General features: G+C 34.7%; 1 protein-coding gene across 5 annotated transcripts in view; it reads left to right on the forward strand.

Annotated features, from left to right (window-relative positions):
- LOC135213728 (protein spire homolog 1-like) overlaps positions 1–17,500 on the forward strand; it is a 426,989-nt gene that overhangs the window by 20,738 nt on the left and 388,751 nt on the right. For all 5 annotated transcript variants that reach the window (XM_064247840.1, XM_064247841.1, XM_064247842.1 and 2 more), the window contains exon 2: positions 1,368–1,402. In XM_064247840.1, coding sequence (XP_064103910.1) covers positions 1,368–1,402 — 35 coding nt within the window. The remainder of the gene's footprint in view (positions 1–1,367; positions 1,403–17,500) is intronic.

The following is a 17,500-nucleotide window of genomic DNA, read 5'->3' on the forward strand; positions in this document are numbered from 1 at the left end:
CATAGATTTTTCGTATGATACTTGAGCTATTGGGGTTAACCGCTAAGTCTCATGATTGCTTCCTCCTCCTCCTCCTCCTCTTCTTCTTCTTCTTCTTCTAATTTTATTCCTACCTTCTCTTTCATTCCTCCACCCCCTGTTTCCTCCCAATCCATTTTTTTTTTATAAATAATCTCCCATCCCCCCGGTCGTCACGTGCACTTCATGGATACACTTAACTGCTGAGATTTGGAGCTATGCGTGTGTATACGATGCTTCCTTCCTTCCTTCCGTCCTTCCTTTGTCTTTCGTCCCTCCTGCCATTTCTCTCTCTCTCTCTCTCTCTCTCTCATCTCTCTCTCTCTCTCTCTCGTTCTTCCGCCCTTCGTTCCTTTATCTTTCTTACCTCCTCCATTCTCTCTCTCTCGTTCTTCCGGCCTTCGTTTCTTCCGCCCTTCGTTCCTTTATCTTTCATACCTCCTTCCATTCTCTCTCTCTCTCTCTCTCTCTCTCTCTCTCTCTTTGTTTCATAGATTGTTCAATACCTCGTAAATTCAGAAGGCACGTGGTTTGTGTAAGTCAACTAGACATTCTTATTCATTGTATATATAATATTATATATATATATATATATATATTTATATATATATATATATATATGTATTTCACTTTTATTACGAATGGCACTTGTTATTCAGGAGTTTGTCTTTCAGTTTCCTGCGGTCAATTAAGAGGGAATAAGAACCTGTCATTGATGTGATTTAAAAAGATAGAAAAATCTATACTACTGTGACCGTTCTGATATTAGTTTCGTGATATTTAGATATTTTAATGGTCGTATTTTTCATGCCCATGGAATTTTTTTTTATTATTTATATATGTGTGTATATATATACACATATATATATAATAAGTAATGTTATGTTTGGATAACAGGATCCCAAGGGCCTAATTTGAGTATTCTAAAAGATTATTTTTAATGAACCTTACATCTCATGTTATACAATCTATGGCATGTGTCATTACGGCTGTTGTTTATATTATTATTATTCATAAAAATCCCAGTATATATAACAAGTCATTAAAATGGTGAACAAGTCCACAGTGGTGTATATATATATATATATATATATATATATATATATATATATATATATATATATATATATATATATATATATATATATATATATATATATGAGAAAAAGTTTTTTTTTTTTTTGTCTCCTCTAGTCTCCACCCTCCCGATCCCCTACCGACCCCGCCCCACTCGTGGAGAAACAGGATTTACTCGTATTATATAATTATTATTATTATTATTATTATTATTATTATTATTATTATTATTATTATTATTATTAATTCTTGTTTCTTTTCCTTATTTTCAGGACGAAGTCGTGTGCGATCAGGCTTCGAGGGCAAGGTAAGATTTCCTTTTTATTATGATTTTCTCCTTTCTTTTAAATCTTTGATTCATTTCTATCATATCTTTGGAAACAAAGTGGAAAAGTTCGTCGTTGTATTGATCTCGCTCCGCAATATGCGTGCACTCTCTCATTTCCCCCTTAGGAGGGTAATTCGATTTTTTGCAGTGTCCCTGTGGCCTATACTGCAATCCCCTGCGTTCATTTTACCGTACCTCCATTCATATTATTCTTCCAATTTGATTTCTACCCTCTTCTTAAGATTGTTTCAGAGTGCAACTGCGTGGCTTTCCTCTTGTTTACACCTTTCAAACACCAGGTCCTCAGTTTTCCTTTCAGCGCGGAATGGCCTCATAGTTGCCAGCTAATGGCCTTTGGCCTAAGTTGTATCTATCTACGTCACTTCCAAGAAACTTGAACTTTAGTACGTACACGTGTTTAGAAGGAATATCTTACGCGTTTTGCGTATTTTAAATCGACTTCTACCTTCGTGAAAGGCTGTCTTTTTCGTTATGTTTCGTCTTTATAAAATTTGACTCCAAGGAAAAAATAAAATTAAGATTGGTGAAGCAAAGTGATTGTTGTCTTCGTCATAAATTAGTTTTTTGATGTTTTATGTTTTGTCGTTTAGGTTATTCATTTCTCTCTCTCTCTCTCTCTCTCTCTCTCTCTCTCTCTCTCATTCAAATGAAAAGTCAACAATAATGTTGTATTTATATAAAATATATGTATAGAACGCTCTTGACCATCTGAATATGGCTCTTGAAAGCTCTTGTTACAAATTTTGTTAAATGATTTAGATAAATCTTGAAATTAATTTCATTACTGATTTGTATTGCCCTTTTTTTCTCTCAAAATGAACATAAATCCGTGTGAAACAACCCAGAATGATTACTGATCCCTGGAGCATACCTTGTTTCCATTTCAGTTTAATTCACGTTTATTATTTATCTCTAGTAACGATTTTGCCTTCATCTTGGTCGAGGCAACCGAGTCAGCGCATTTCCATTTCGCCGGTCCATTCTTTAGTAAGAAAAAAAAAAATACATAAAAAATAAAAAAAAATAAAAAAAAAAAAACATGGCGGAGATGATGTGACAATCTGCAGAAAGGGAAACGGCTGATATGAAACTGGAAAAAAAAAGCAAAGAAATTGTACCAAGAAACGAAGTAAAGGGATGAGAGAAGATTTCGGAAAATGAAAGGGAGGGTTGCCAGGAAAATGACTGCTGTCATTACTATTATTATTTGCTCAACGAGGCCGTGCAAGTGCTGGACGTTCTCCGCGGTAGTAGGAAGCATGAGTCACCTTCCAGAGTTACGGAAGAATTGTTGCGTATTTAATCCGATTTTTCGTCGCTCAATCCACGACTGAGTTCTGACGGGATGTAATGAAACCGGTCCTCCAAGTGTTTTGGAAAAAGAGAAATGCTGAAGGGAAAACTGTGGGGCTTTTGTGGGCTGTTAATGTCATGGAATGTATTTTCAGATATCCATGACTGCCAGACATGCACAATATTATTATTATTATTATTATTATTATTATTATTATTATTTCGAGACTTTAGATTCCTCAAGCAAACTTCATTGAACAGTATGGCCGTCTGGATGCTGTTTAGTTTTTATTGTAGTTTCTGTCTGTCGAACATTATTATTATTATTATTATTATTATTATTATTATTATTATTATTATTATTATTAACACATTGCAAGGATTTGAACCTCTTGCTGATATGAACTATTTTTTTTATTTTGTATGTATTAGCCAATTGCACTGTTGACACCAAGATGATAATAGCATTAGTAAAAGTTTTCATTTTATTTTTATAATCTCGTTCCACTTCCTGAATATTATGACGAAATTTTTTTATTTGAATATAAAATCTGTTGCATCGTTGACAACAGGGTGATAAAAGTATTAATAGTAGTAGTAGTAGTAGTAGTGGAAGGTTATTTACTGTTTTTAATAATCTTCACCCATTCTGAATATTATAAAAGTATTTTTATTTTGGATGCCTAATGTGTTGCATTGTCAACACGGACCTTGAAACTGATTCCAGGCAGTTTTCAAGGAGGTAGTATATCGCTTGACGCCAAGTCGCATCAGAGCAAAGCAGGCGACCATTGAAACCAACTTAAAAGTGTTCAATTAACCCGTTATTCGTCATTGAACCTCCTTTGATCTTTTTTTTAACTTTAAATGGTTTGGTCCCTTGATGGCTGCAATGTTTTCGTGTTTTTTTTTATTTACGTTAAATAGTTTGGTCCCATGATGGTTGCAATGTGTTGTGTGTGTGTGTGTGTGTTTTTTTTATGAGCTAAATTTGTTTGTAGTAAGTAGACAGAGATACTTACGATCTTGCGGAAAATGTTTTTAATTTAACTAATCTAATCAGGGGCTCATAAATGTGACTCTTGAAAATAAATTCAACTAAAATCGATGATTCAGGAAAGACAGGTAAATATGTACTGGAATATCGTATATTGAAAGACACTGCCGACCCAAAAAAAATGGTTAAACATTGATAGACTTAAATGTTATTTAACGAAGCCACTGAATACATTATTCAGAATATTATACAGGCTGATTTAAGTTATGAAAGGCATACTGCTAAGACGCGTAATAACACTGTGGAGCAATTAGTTCTGTAAGGCAAATGATAGTTAAGTCTCATATAAATCTTTTATGGTTTTATATTTTGGTTAAACAGTAGTCTGTAATTAAGCGTTGATAAATAAAATCAGATTGTGAAATGTTATAGATGTGTATGCTGGCTGGAATGTAGAATCATTTATAATAACTACGCTTATAGTCATCCACAAATTGACTGTCGATTCCTAGTAGGATCAGTTAGAATACTTTGGGATATATTCAGCCACAAATTGACTGTCGATTCCTAGTAGGATCAGTTAGAGTACTTTGGGATATATTCAGCCACAAATTGACTGTCGATTCTTAGTAGAATCGATTGAAATTCATCCACAAATTAACATTCAATTAGTAGTAGAATCAGTTAGAATACTTTGGGATATATTCTTCCACAAATTAATACTCTATACTTAGTAGAATCAATTAAACCTCATCCACAAATTAACACTTAAGAATCGGTAAAAATTCATCCACAAACTACCACTCGATTCTTAGTAGAATCCATTATACTTCATCCACAGATTAACACTCGATTCTTAGTAAAATCCGTTAAAATTCATCCACAAATTGCCACTCGATTCTTAGTAGAATCCGCTAAACTTCATCCACAGATTAACACACGATTCTAGGTAGAATCAGTTAAAATTCATCCATAGATTAAGAGCCGATTCCGTTAACTCCCGAAGGAAGAAAGTGAAAGGTAGAGACCACTTAAGTGGATCCCCTTAGACATAATTCACGTTATCTGGAATGTAAAAACGTTGGTCTTTTAAAGCGCCTGTGACAATTTAACCATCTGGTCTAGTGAGTTATAATCATTGGCTCTGAGAGAGAGAGAGAGAGAGAGAGAGAGAGAGAGAGAGAGAGAGAGAGAGAGAGAGAGAGAGAGGACCATGGTTCATCCCCGTTTACTATGCTTCCTCGGATTGTAATGCCAGTGAAGGCTTAGTGACGTTTTATGGCTCTCTCTCTCTCTCTCTCTCTCTCTCTCTCTCTCTCTCTCTCTCTCTTTATGGCGGTGTTTGTAGTTAAGCCTACGTAATTAGGGACCCATGTAACAGGAGAGAGAAGGAGATTAGATGTAGATGAGAGGAAAAAAAGGCCTAGATAAAAAGAGAGAGAGGGAGGGAGGGAGCATCCAAGCTGGAAAGCGTATCACAGAACAGGTAAGAAACATTGACATCGTAAAGACAGAGAGAGAGAGAGAGAGAGAGAGAGAGAGAGAGAGAGAGAGAGAGAGAGAGAGAGAGAGAGGTAATTACAACTTGTCAGTGAAGAACTGGGTGTTTATCTTCAATCGCAATGTTAGGCTAAGTTGTCAATATTTTATATATATATATATATATATATATATATATATATATATATATATATATATATATATATATATATATATTTGTGTCATCCATTAATTGACGAGTGGATCTTGGAGAGTTTCATTGATTAATGACAGCGCGTTGTACGATTGACGGGCCTAAATAGCGAATATCCGTCAGCAGGAGGAAGTGGATTTTGGTGGAGAAAATAGTAAAGGATTAGAAAAACTAATAAAAAATGAGTATAGGTTCTCCTTGCGTAGGTCGGTGACTTTCAGTTTCCTTCCCTCATTCTGCCAAACTTTGGATCTCTATTTTTCCAGACTTATAACCTTCTATGATTCTAAATATATTTGTGCTGTTTATCTCGATTTTAGGCTCTTCTCTTTCTTACCCCTTATTTATTTTCTTTTTATCTGTTTTTTTCTCTTTCTTACCCTCTATTTATTTATCTTTTTATCTATGATTTTTTTTGAGTGGGGAGCTGGGGTTGGGTGGGTAGGTAGGTAAGCTTGATAGGGGCTGTTGGGTTGCCTGCCCCGTCGGCGGTTACATTTTCAAAATCATGAGAAGTATACTAGTGGCAGTCATTTGAAGACGTCCTATTTGCGTCATATGGAAACGAGACGAATCTGTTGTTGCATTTGGGAGCTGTTTCATCAAGTCAGATTGTTTGGTAGCAATCTGTTAAACGGGGTGGAAATTCAAGCAGGAATATATTTATGAACAAGGCGTGATCCGATCACCAGCTTACTCGGGACGTGACCAAGATTTTCCACTTGAACATAAGTTGTAAACGTTATATTCCTAACTTTTAACGTTAATTAAAACGTGATAAAATCTACGATCAAATAGGGACTTGTTTCACCACCTAAAATTAAAATAAATATGTTATATATTATTAGAAATCATTTTTCAGCCCTGATTCAATGCGTAACACAGACTTTTTAGGTTCTTCCATAGACCTTTCCTACCCCCAACAACAACAGCAAAGTAGTCTGTAGGCATACTCCCCGAGTAGGCGAAAATCCTTTCAGATCATTTATCTAAATGACCTGTAAAAAAATGTTTGGAATTTGGAAGCATTCCAGTTTAGAATTATGAGTGTAATTTGGAAGCATTTCAGTTTAAAATTATAATTGTAATTTGAAAGCATTCCAGTTTAAAATCATATGAATAATTTGGAAGCATTCCAGTGAAACAAGTATGTGGAATTTGGAAGCACTCCAGTTTTTAAAAAGTTAAAAATGTGGGATTTGGAAGCATTCTGGTAAATTAAGATTATTTTGTAAATAATACCAAAATAGATATGGGATTTCGAAGCGTCTGGTTCAGTTAGGTAGCCTGTGCATCTTCGATTTTCACGACATGAATTTCTTTTTCTGCCAAAAAATTAATGCATTTTCAAAAGCCTGTATTTCTAGTCAGTCTCTCTCTCTCTCTCTCTCTCTCTCTCTCTCTCTCTCTCTCTCTCTCTCTCTCATATTCTTATTCATTTCAAAATTGCAACTTGCAAAGCGCTTACACAGGCGAATACTAGGTAGTTAACTCTCTCTCTCTCTCTTTTCTCTCTTTCTCTCTCTCTCTCTCTCTCTCTCTGATATAACGGTAAACCCAGACAACGACAGAAAAACTAAAACGGACAAAAAACCTCTACCCTGGGTTAGACGACAGATGATCCAAAATAATTAGAATGTATTGAGCCTAAAGACACGATAATTAAAGAGTCTGATTAATTTGGGTTATCAAAAGTTTTTTTTTTTTTTAATCCCCAGACTTTAGTAATAGACCTTTGAGATCAATTAAGGAGACCTGTGGTCTCTCTCTCTCTCTCTCTCTCTCTCTCTCTCTCCTCTCTCTCTCTCTCTCTCCGAATCACGTTGTTCTACAAGGAGGTTAGATTACTTCCCCTCCGGATGGAGCCAGTACCCACTTAAGAGATGGGGTCGTTCATTTGAATAACGAAAGCCTAGCGGCGAATAACTACTATAACCAACCTCCATAGCCAACAACCTCTCAGTTCCCTCGTTGAGGTTTTAAAGGGTTTCTTCTAAGTGCGGTATTTGAGGGGGGCGGGTGGGTGGGTGGGTGCGGGTTGTGGGGGGGAGACTTGAGTCCTATAGGCAACCTTGTAGATGGAACTTGTTTGCAATTATTCTTTCGAGATGTTATCGGGTTTGTTGATTGTGGAGATACAGAATGATTCGGCGAGTTGAGTTATATGGTCCTGTTTTGCTCTGCTACGTTCCCGTTTTTTTTTTTTACCTGAAATTCGCGTGTCTGATTTTTTTTTTCTAAGGAAATGTAATTCTTTCTCTGAAAGCGTAGTCCGTTCGACGTCAAGAAAAATATGGAGAGCTATAGTTATATGGTTCTGCTGTGCTCTGTTACAGTCGCCTTTATTAAGTTTTTAATATTTTTCTTATGAAATTCACAATTCTGATTTATTTTGTTCACTTTATTAGGAAATGCAATTCTTCCTCTGAAAGCGAAGCCCGCTGGGCGCCAAAGAAAAACTATGATCATAATGTTTTCCCCCAGTTTTTCTACCGTTTATTTTCGTGTAACCAGTTTTTGGCTCATCTGGAGACATTAATTCGTCGTCCGGTTTTTGATAACTCTTCTCTAAAGGCTACGCATCCATTTCATGATGGGGGGATTTTGACCCACAAGGTTTCTTTATAGTTTTTGTGTTGTACCCCTGTTTTACAGTCTGTGTTGTATTTTTTTAGGGCGTCCCTTTTTTATGGACATTGTCTTCAGATCTTGTCCGAATGACTTTCGTTTGCGAAAAAAGCTTACGACTCCGTTATGGAGAAAACGAGTCGTTTGGTTATGTTGGGCCTTGGGAGAATTTGTGTGTCCAACGTTTTCTAGATTGTTATTTCAAACGAACGTTTCAAGACTTCTCGTAGATGTCACGTTTAATCGAAATATTGTATTGAGAGGATTGGAGATTATTCGTATTGTAACGCTAAAACAAACTGGTGTTGTTTACGTGAACCTCTATTTCATTATTACCAAAATGATACTGCAGAATACACACACACACACACACACACACACACACACACACACACACACATATATATACATATATATATATATATATATATATATATATACTATATATATACGTATATATTATGTAAATATAAAATGGGTAAAGCTTTCGCTTACACACAAATAAATTGAGACTTCTAAAATGAAGCCGACGGTAGGAAGTCCTTTGAATGTGTCCTGATTTTCACCGGCATCACGGCACGCTTCAATAACACTGAAGCCAACGAAATTTCGTTGAGTAGTAGCTACAATACTACTGCCTGATGAAGGCTTCAGATCGCGTTATTGGCCTTGGATGTCGGAGTCATGGGTAGACAGTTCCAACAGACATATATATAGATTCGGCACTTCTGATTGATTTATTTATCAGGGCCAGTGTGGCCAAGGCCTCAGTCTGTCCGTTCGTACGTCCGTATCTCAGGTCTCTGTCAATCCGTTTGTATGTCTGTAACTCATGCCGTAGTGTGTCCGTTCGTTCGCCCGTAACTCAGGGCTCAGTCAATCCGTTCGTACGTCCGTAACTCTTATTTATATGCGATATAACGTTGAATTTCAACTATATTTCTCCGGATGGGGAGTACTCTCGATAGTGTGCCTCGTGCCGTGCACTGTAGGCATTACTAAAGGTCCTTTGCAGAGTCTCTGGCCCATAGCTGCAACCCCAATCATTCCTTTTACTGTACCTTCGATCATATTCTCTTTCTTCGATCTTGCTTTCTAAACACTTCCTCTTGTATTTAATTCTATGTTCAACGATATTTGACACACAACTTGCTGTTAAGTTGATTGAAAAGACTTCTTGCTAATTTCTCTTGTGTCATAATAACTCTCTATCTTTTTCAAAATACTAACGTCATAGGTAACCATAGGTCAACGTTGCAGCACGAATCAGTGGAAATCAGTATGTCAATTCCAGTGACTTCGAGAGAGATATGGATTGAAAGATAACCATTGAAGAGAGTTAGGTTTAAGGAAACATTGGGGAAGGCAGCGAATTCCACATTGACGAGTCAGTTGTATGTTGGGCTAATCAGACAAATTTCAATGTATTTGACCTATTTTGGTGCGCGAGTTTTGACGACTTGTTTTAAGATCGGGTGTCTGTGCGCTCGCTCTCTCTCTCTCTCTCTCTCTCTCTCTCTCTCTCTCTCTCTCTCTCTCTCTCTCCACTCCTCTTTTTGGCATTGGCGGTATTGCTTAATTATTTACTTTTGGTGTTGATGTTTATTCTTGTTATCGTCTTCTCGTTCTTTCTTTCATTCCTTCTCTTTATGCACTTTAATGTAATTCTCTCTTCGTACCGCTCAGTTTTCGTTATCTTTATACTGAATTGATTCAAATATTTCTTATTGTTCCAGTTTCTTTCCTTAGTGTTGAGCCAGAACTCGCAAGGCGCCATATTTATTTATCCATAATTACCTGAAACCATTTTTATTCCCCCGCAGTCTGTTCCTCTTCCATCTTCGCTTCAACCTCTTCCTCCAGCCTTCCCCCTCCCTTTATCTTTCTTCCCTTCTCCCCAGTTCCCTTTCCCGTCTAGCCGTCATGGTAACCACATTTCGTCTGATGACGCAATAGGGTCACCGCTGTGGCCTAAGGATATTGCATTTCGATCCCTGATCCTTTTCCCTGTCTTCTTCTTCTTCTTCTTCTTCTTCTTCTTCTTCTTCTTCTTATTATTATTATTATTATTATTATTATTATTATTATTATATTCAGTCAGCAAATGTATGTTGCCTTTTTCTTCATCTTGTTCTTATTATTATTATTATTCTTATTATTATTATTATTATTATTATTATTATTATTATTATTATTATTATATTCATTCAGCAAATGTATGCTGCCTTTTTCTTCATCTTGTCTTATTATTATTATTATTATTATTAGTTATTATTATTATTATTATTATTATTATTATTATTATTATTCAGTTAGCAAATATATGTTCCTTCTTCTTCCTCTTCTTTTTCTTCTTCTTCTTCGTCTTCTTTTTCTTCTTCTTCTTCTTCTTCTTCTTCTTCTTCTTATTATTATTATTATTATTATTATTATTATTATGATTAGTATTCAGTTAGCAAATATATGTTTCCGTTCTTTCTTCTTCTTCTTCTTCTTCTTCTTATTTTATTGTTATTATTATTATTATTATTATTATTATTATTATTATTATTATTATTATTCAATCAGCGTAAGTTCTGTGTTTTTTCCCTCACATCATTCATAATTTGTCTCCGGAGTACTAGATGAGGACTTTTAAGTTGCTCTTCTGTCGGCACCGACAATAGAAAGAAAAAAAAAAATAGTCCACGCATTGGATGAGCAGCAGAAGAGGTTTTTCTTCAATCCAGCTGTTGACTCAAGTCTTATTTGGGACCAACAAGGGCTTCAAGTGCGAGGTGGTTATTCTGCCGTGTTAACAGAACTATTGTCGATGTGATTTAATCTCGTGTCCCCACACCACCCCACCCCCCCACCCCCTTTTTTTTTTAAGGCTGTGCGATGCGTTTCAAGATTCTGGAGCATGGGGATTGTTTAATTGTCAGGAAAAAATTTTTTTTTTAATTTGCAATTGAGATCAAGAGAATAGAACGGAAAGGTGACTGATGTTTCTTTTGATTTGATCTTGTTCGTGTATATCGTCAGTTTGCACATAAACACATATATGTGTTATCATATTACTAAAGGTGAAAAAATAAGGTACGGGGTGGGTGTAGGTCCTGATCGGTTTCATTGGCTTGGAAATGAAACCCAAAACCGGTCAGGACCTGCACCCCATTCTTTCACGTGGAACTTTCGAAAAACAAATCACGTGTTGAAGTGCTATATATATATATATATATATATATATATATATATATATATATATGACTGGTAAAAATGTTATGTTACAACAGAATTCCATCTTATAAAAGAAGCCCATAAAAACGACAAAATATATAATAATGATATTATACTACTGTTATTATTATTATTATTAATTTGGCGATTTTTATGGGGGGGTCCATTTATTATTATTTATTATTATTATTATTATATATATATATATATATATATATATATATATATATATATATATATTATATAGACAAAAACTCTAATATTTTGGGAACTTTCATTTTCATGCGTCTACTGGCGTGTCTTTGCTGTGAAGGTGCAGTGTTGCAGTGACTGCCCTTCATTGATTTCCAGTTACCGTACTGACGGGAATCGACCACACGCCGTGACTGATGATTGGTAAACAGTGCTGAGGTCCTCGAGGACGGTGAGCCACGACATTTCCATTTCCCCTGGGTTAATAATTAATAATCAATAAAATAATAAATAATAATAATAATAATAATAATAAATAATAAAATAATTATTATTAATTATTATTATTATTATTATTTATTATTGTACTTCATCCTCGTGCAGGTTTTAATATATTCCGTGCATAAGAAGGATTGCTTTGAACGCCTACGTCAGAATAATAATAATAATAATAATAATAATAATAATAATAATAATAATAATAATAATAATTAACTTAAGCCTCGTACAGGTTGTAATATCTTCCGTTCATAGGAAGGATAGGCGTGAATGCCTTATGAGGGCGTTAATTATAATAATAATAATAATAATAGGTTTTTTCATCTTCCTTTCACAGGAAGGATATGCCTGAATGCTTTCTCAGAGCGTTAGCTTTAGTTTGATCTTATCATAGGCATTACTGAAGGGTAATTGTAATAACCACAATGCCGTATTATCTTTTCGAATTCATCATACGTTTTGGAAACGCTACTACAAAGCCTCCGATTTAAGCGCAAGATATAAAGTAATTCTGGTGTCCGGTTGCAGCGTCCAATTCGACCCTGATAGTATTTCCAAACCTTCTTGTCGTTGTGGGGCAAATCAAACGTTCTCAGTCAATTTAATAAATAATTTAATAAATGGAAGCACTACAGACCTAAACATGCTGAAATAATCATTGTCAGATATTCTTTTTATCGTTTTGAATCTTTTTCTTACCATTTAAACTGGGTAACGATGTAAATATTGACTTTTTTTTTTTTTTTATCGTACAACCACTTTTATGCATTTAACTTTGCCACTATTTGCGCATCGTTCTTCCGTGTTGCTGTTCATCCTTTCTCAACTATCTAAATCTTTAGTGCAGCTGTGGATTTTTTTTTCTCCCATCTTCACCTTCGGTTTCCTTCACTTCTTTATTTCCCGGTCTTGTTTTTCTCGCCTTCCAATCATTCCAATTCCATCTTTTCGCTGCTTTAAGCGCTGAATGGCCGGAAGTGCCCCAGTATCTGGCTTGACGGCCGAAATTTCATAACAAAAGTGAAGTGAAACACTTAAAGACTACTCAGTGATTTTCACTTCAAATCGAGTCATTCCTTTTCTGTGTGTTTTTGCGTATGTGTGTGTGTGTGTTTCTTTTTGTTGATTTGAAGAGGCAGAAAGGACCTGGCTTTGGTATTCCTAGATTCTGGTTGTCAGGTTAATTGTCATATGGTTTTGCCCTTTAGTCCAATGTTATTTATCTCATAATTCCTCTATCTCTCTCCCAAGAAAATAGTAAATAGATAAATAAATAAATAAATAAAATCCCAGTCAATCAAGAATCTCAAAAAATCTGTTTTGATGAAAATTCTTAGTGTCAGTAAATAAGATCTCGGTAAAAAAAAATTCTCTCTCTCTCTCTTCTCTTCTCTCTCTCAACAGTCCTAACCAAAAAGATACAAAAGCATTCATAGATATATTAGAAGGATATAATCCTTCAAACTGGAACAAATCTAATGAAACATCTTGAAAATAATTGAAGAAGTTCCAAATAAAATCCAAGTGGTCAAGAGACTCATAAAGAAAATATACATAAACCAACATATTCCGACAAAGAAAATGAATAAGGTGAATCTTGTGAATATACTAATTGATGCATAGGAAAAAGAATGCCAAAAGCATGCAAACTGTGTAAGGTTTGGTATAGCATAGTCAATCCACAAAACCTAATCAGAAAATGTGCTGCATGCAACATTCCGACCCATCCACAGTGTGCTGAGGTAATACAAGATTTGAGAAAAGATACAAGAATTTTTTGTTCAACATGTCTATCATGGATAGACAATGTATTAAATCAAGATTGAATGTACAAATAGTTGAGGATGAAGAAGAAGAGGAAGAGGAAGAAGAAGAAGAAAAAGAAGAAGAGGAAAACGAAGAAAAGAAGAGAAGTAAACAAAAATGAATGACAGAAAAAAAATAAGGAAAACAAAGAACAAGATAAAAGTATGGATGCAGAGATACTCATTGATACTACATATGAGGCAATAAAGCAGCATACCTACGAGAAATAAATTACGATATGACAACAGAAAAGCAAATCCCGAAGAGCTCTACCCAGATCTATACAATGACGGGAAAGAGGAAAAAATAGACAAGAAAGACAAAATCTGCAACCTTTTAAAAAGAGGGAATTGCAGATTTGGAGAAAGATGTTACTACAAACATCCTAAGATATGTCAAAACTATGAAATATATGGTAAATGTGCATACTTAGATGATATGGGGGGATGATTGCAGAGATCTGCATCCAAAAATATGTAAAACCTAAAAGAAGGAAAAGGATGTAAGTTCGACAAAAAATGCAAATATATGCACCCTGTAGCCATGAATCATAATCAAATAAATAACCAACCAAGTAATAAATCCAAAATAAGAAAGAAACAAATAAAGAGAGAAATCAAGAATATCAGGTAAAAGAGAAAGCAAACCACCAATTGAGATAATGCAGAGGTGTCAGCAAAGAGTTTCAAAGCATCAGCTCCGAAATTCTACTCAAGAGATAATAACTGTATTTATTATGCAAGAGGATATTGCAGAAACGGAGAAAATTGCAGATTCAGACACAAAATCAATAATTATGATGAAGGAAGATCAAATATTATGGAAAAGTTGGATTTTTTAATGTCAGAATTTCTGGAAATGAAAAAAGAACAACATACCAGAACAAAGGAAGAGACATGGAAAATCCTTATTACTATCAGTATTAAATGAAGGAGAAAACACGCAAAACCATCATAGGTGATGAATGCGCAGGGTTTAGTTACGAGTAACTCAAAAAGAAAAATAGAGTACTTAGAAGAACTAACCCCAAGCAAAATGAAAAGAAAATAGATATAATGAATATAAGTGAAACCTGTATTCCCAAGAGACTGGGAATGATGATCAAATAAAAGGGTTCCAAACTTATAGATCAGATAGAAAAAATAGGAATCAAGGGGGAACCGCAATATATGGGAAAGACAAAAAACAAGGAAAAATATATGAGAAATATAGTAACTCAGAATGTGAACTAATAGCGGTAGATTTGAATCTGAAAAATTGATGAACATAGTAATATATAGACCTCCTAATACTAAAGAGTTGACTTAATAATTGAAAAATTGGATGATATATGTAGAAATCACAAGGACTGGACTATTCTCCTATCTGGTGACTTCAAACTTTCCTTTCGTAGAATGGAAAGAACGAATAGGAGATTGTGGTTGTACTTATACATATAAAAAAGAGAGTAATAGTAGTGCAGAAGATAAGAGGCAATTTGAAAAGCGATTAGATATGCTACTAGAATACAACATTCAACAAATAAATCACCTGCCAACAAGAAAGGAAAATACTTTAGACCTAGTATTTGTGAACGAGATGAATTATGTTAAAGAAATAATAGTGTATAATGCGAGTATCAGACCATAATGTCATAGAATTAACAGTTCATTCCAAAGCAAGTGAAAATAGAGATAAGCAAGAAATGAAAAAGTGGGAAGGATATGGAAAATACAACTTCTACAGTAAAAATATAAAATGGTCAGAAATTAAGTGAACGAATTAAACAAATTGATTGGGATAACATTTTCGTAAGTGATGACATAAGGGTAAATACGGAGATATTATATTGGAGATAATAGTGGAAAAATATATACCGAAGAAGAAAAGTAAACATCATTCTGCATACCAAGAGACAGAAGAATCTTGTTCCAGAAAATCAGAAAGTGGAAAAAAGGTCTTGCAAAAGAAAAAAATGCATGGAAAGTTATAGAACAAAAAAGTAAGATAAGAAAATGCAGAAAAAAAAGATTATACAATCAAAAGAAAATGAAAAACGGGACTTGGAAGAAAAAACCCTATTAAATATCAAGCAAAACCCAAAACTATTATACTCATATGCGAAGAAGATGAATAAAATGAAGAATAGAAATAGGCCCTCTGAGAATTGAAGGGAGATTAACGAATGAAAAAAAAGGAATTTGCAACATACTGGCAGAACGATATAAGAGAGAATTCACCCCTAGAATAGAATAGATAATGGAAGATACAATGATATAGAAGTAAGGATAAAATAGTGAATATTTAGCTGACATAGATATTAATGAAGCTGATATTGTGCAGGCTATTAATGAAATTTTTAAATTAAAAAAAAAATGGAGCTGCTGCAGGGCCTGATGGAATTCCTGCTATTTTGTTAAAGAAAGTAGTCCTTCTATCGCAAAGCCACTTGCAATATTATTAGACAAAGTGTAGATACAGGCAAGATATATGATGAAGCACAAATTAGCGTATATTACCCCTACTTTCAAAAGTGGATCAAGACTAGAGCAAGTAATATAGGCCTGTGAGTCTAACATCACATATAATGAAATTGTATGAAAGGGTAATGAAGAAAAAAAAATATTATGAAACATTTAATAAAAAAATAATTTGTTTAATAAAGGACAACATGGTTTCGTACCCGGAAAAAGTACACAAACCCAACTGTTAGTCCACCGGAAAACATATTCAAAAATATGAAAAGCGAAATGAAACAGATGTGGTTTATTTAGACTTTGCAAAAGCTTTTGATAAAGTAGACCATAATATATTAGCGAAGAAAATTAGAAAACACAATATCGTGGATAAAGTAGGAAGATGGTTAAAAGAATTTTTACACAACAGAAAACAGATAGTTATTGCAAACGACGAGAAATCGGATGAAGCCAAGGTAATATCCGGTGTGCCGCAAGGTACGGTGTTAGCTGCAATACTGTTTGTATTATGATTGAAGACATAGACAATAATTGTTAAGGATTCGGTAGTGAGTAGTTTCGCAGATGACACAAGAATAAGTAGAGAAATTACTTGTGATGAAGATAGGAACGCTCTACAAAGAGACCTTAACAAAGTATATGATTGGGCAGAGGTAAATAGGATGGTATTTAACTCTGATAAATTTGAATCAATAAATTATGGAGACAGAGAAAGAAAGCTATATGCATATAAGGGACCTAATAATGAGACCATCACAAAACTAAGGAAGCAGTTAAAGACCTTGGTGTGATGATGAATAGGAACATGTTATGCAATGATCAAATAGCAACTCTGTTGGCAAAATGTAAAGCAAAAAATGGGAATGTTGTTACGGCACTTCAAAACAAGAAAAGCTGAACACATGATTATGCTTTATAAAACATATGTTCGTAGTCCACTTGAATATTGCAATATGATATGGTACCCACACTATCAAAAGGATATTGCACAAATAGAGAGTGTACAAAGGTCCTTTACAGCTAGAATAGAAGAAGTTAAGGACCTAGACTACTGGGAAAGACTACAATTCTTAAAATTATATAGTCTGGAAAGGAGAAGAGAACGCTACATGATAATTCAGGCATGGAAACAGATAGAAGGAATAGCAGAAAATATCATGGAACTAAAAATATCAGAAAGAGCAAGCAGAGGTAGATTAATAGTGCCCAAAAAATATACCAGGAAAAATAAGGAAAGCACACAGGACATTATCCACTACGCACCAGCATCGATAATGCAGCGTCTATTCAATGCGTTGCCAGCTATCTGAGGAATATATCAGGAGTGAGCGTAGATGTGTTTAAGAATAAGCTCGACCAAAATATCTAACTGCATCCCGACCATCCAAGATTGGAAGATGCAAAATATACCGGAAGATGTACTAGCAACTCTCTGGTAGACATTAGAGGTGCCTCACACTGAGGGACCGCCTGGGGCAACCCGAACAAGATGT

The sequence above is a fragment of the Macrobrachium nipponense genome, chromosome 43 (genome assembly GCF_015104395.2).
Source record: "Macrobrachium nipponense isolate FS-2020 chromosome 43, ASM1510439v2, whole genome shotgun sequence".
Classification (NCBI taxonomy): Eukaryota; Metazoa; Arthropoda; class Malacostraca; order Decapoda; family Palaemonidae; genus Macrobrachium; species Macrobrachium nipponense.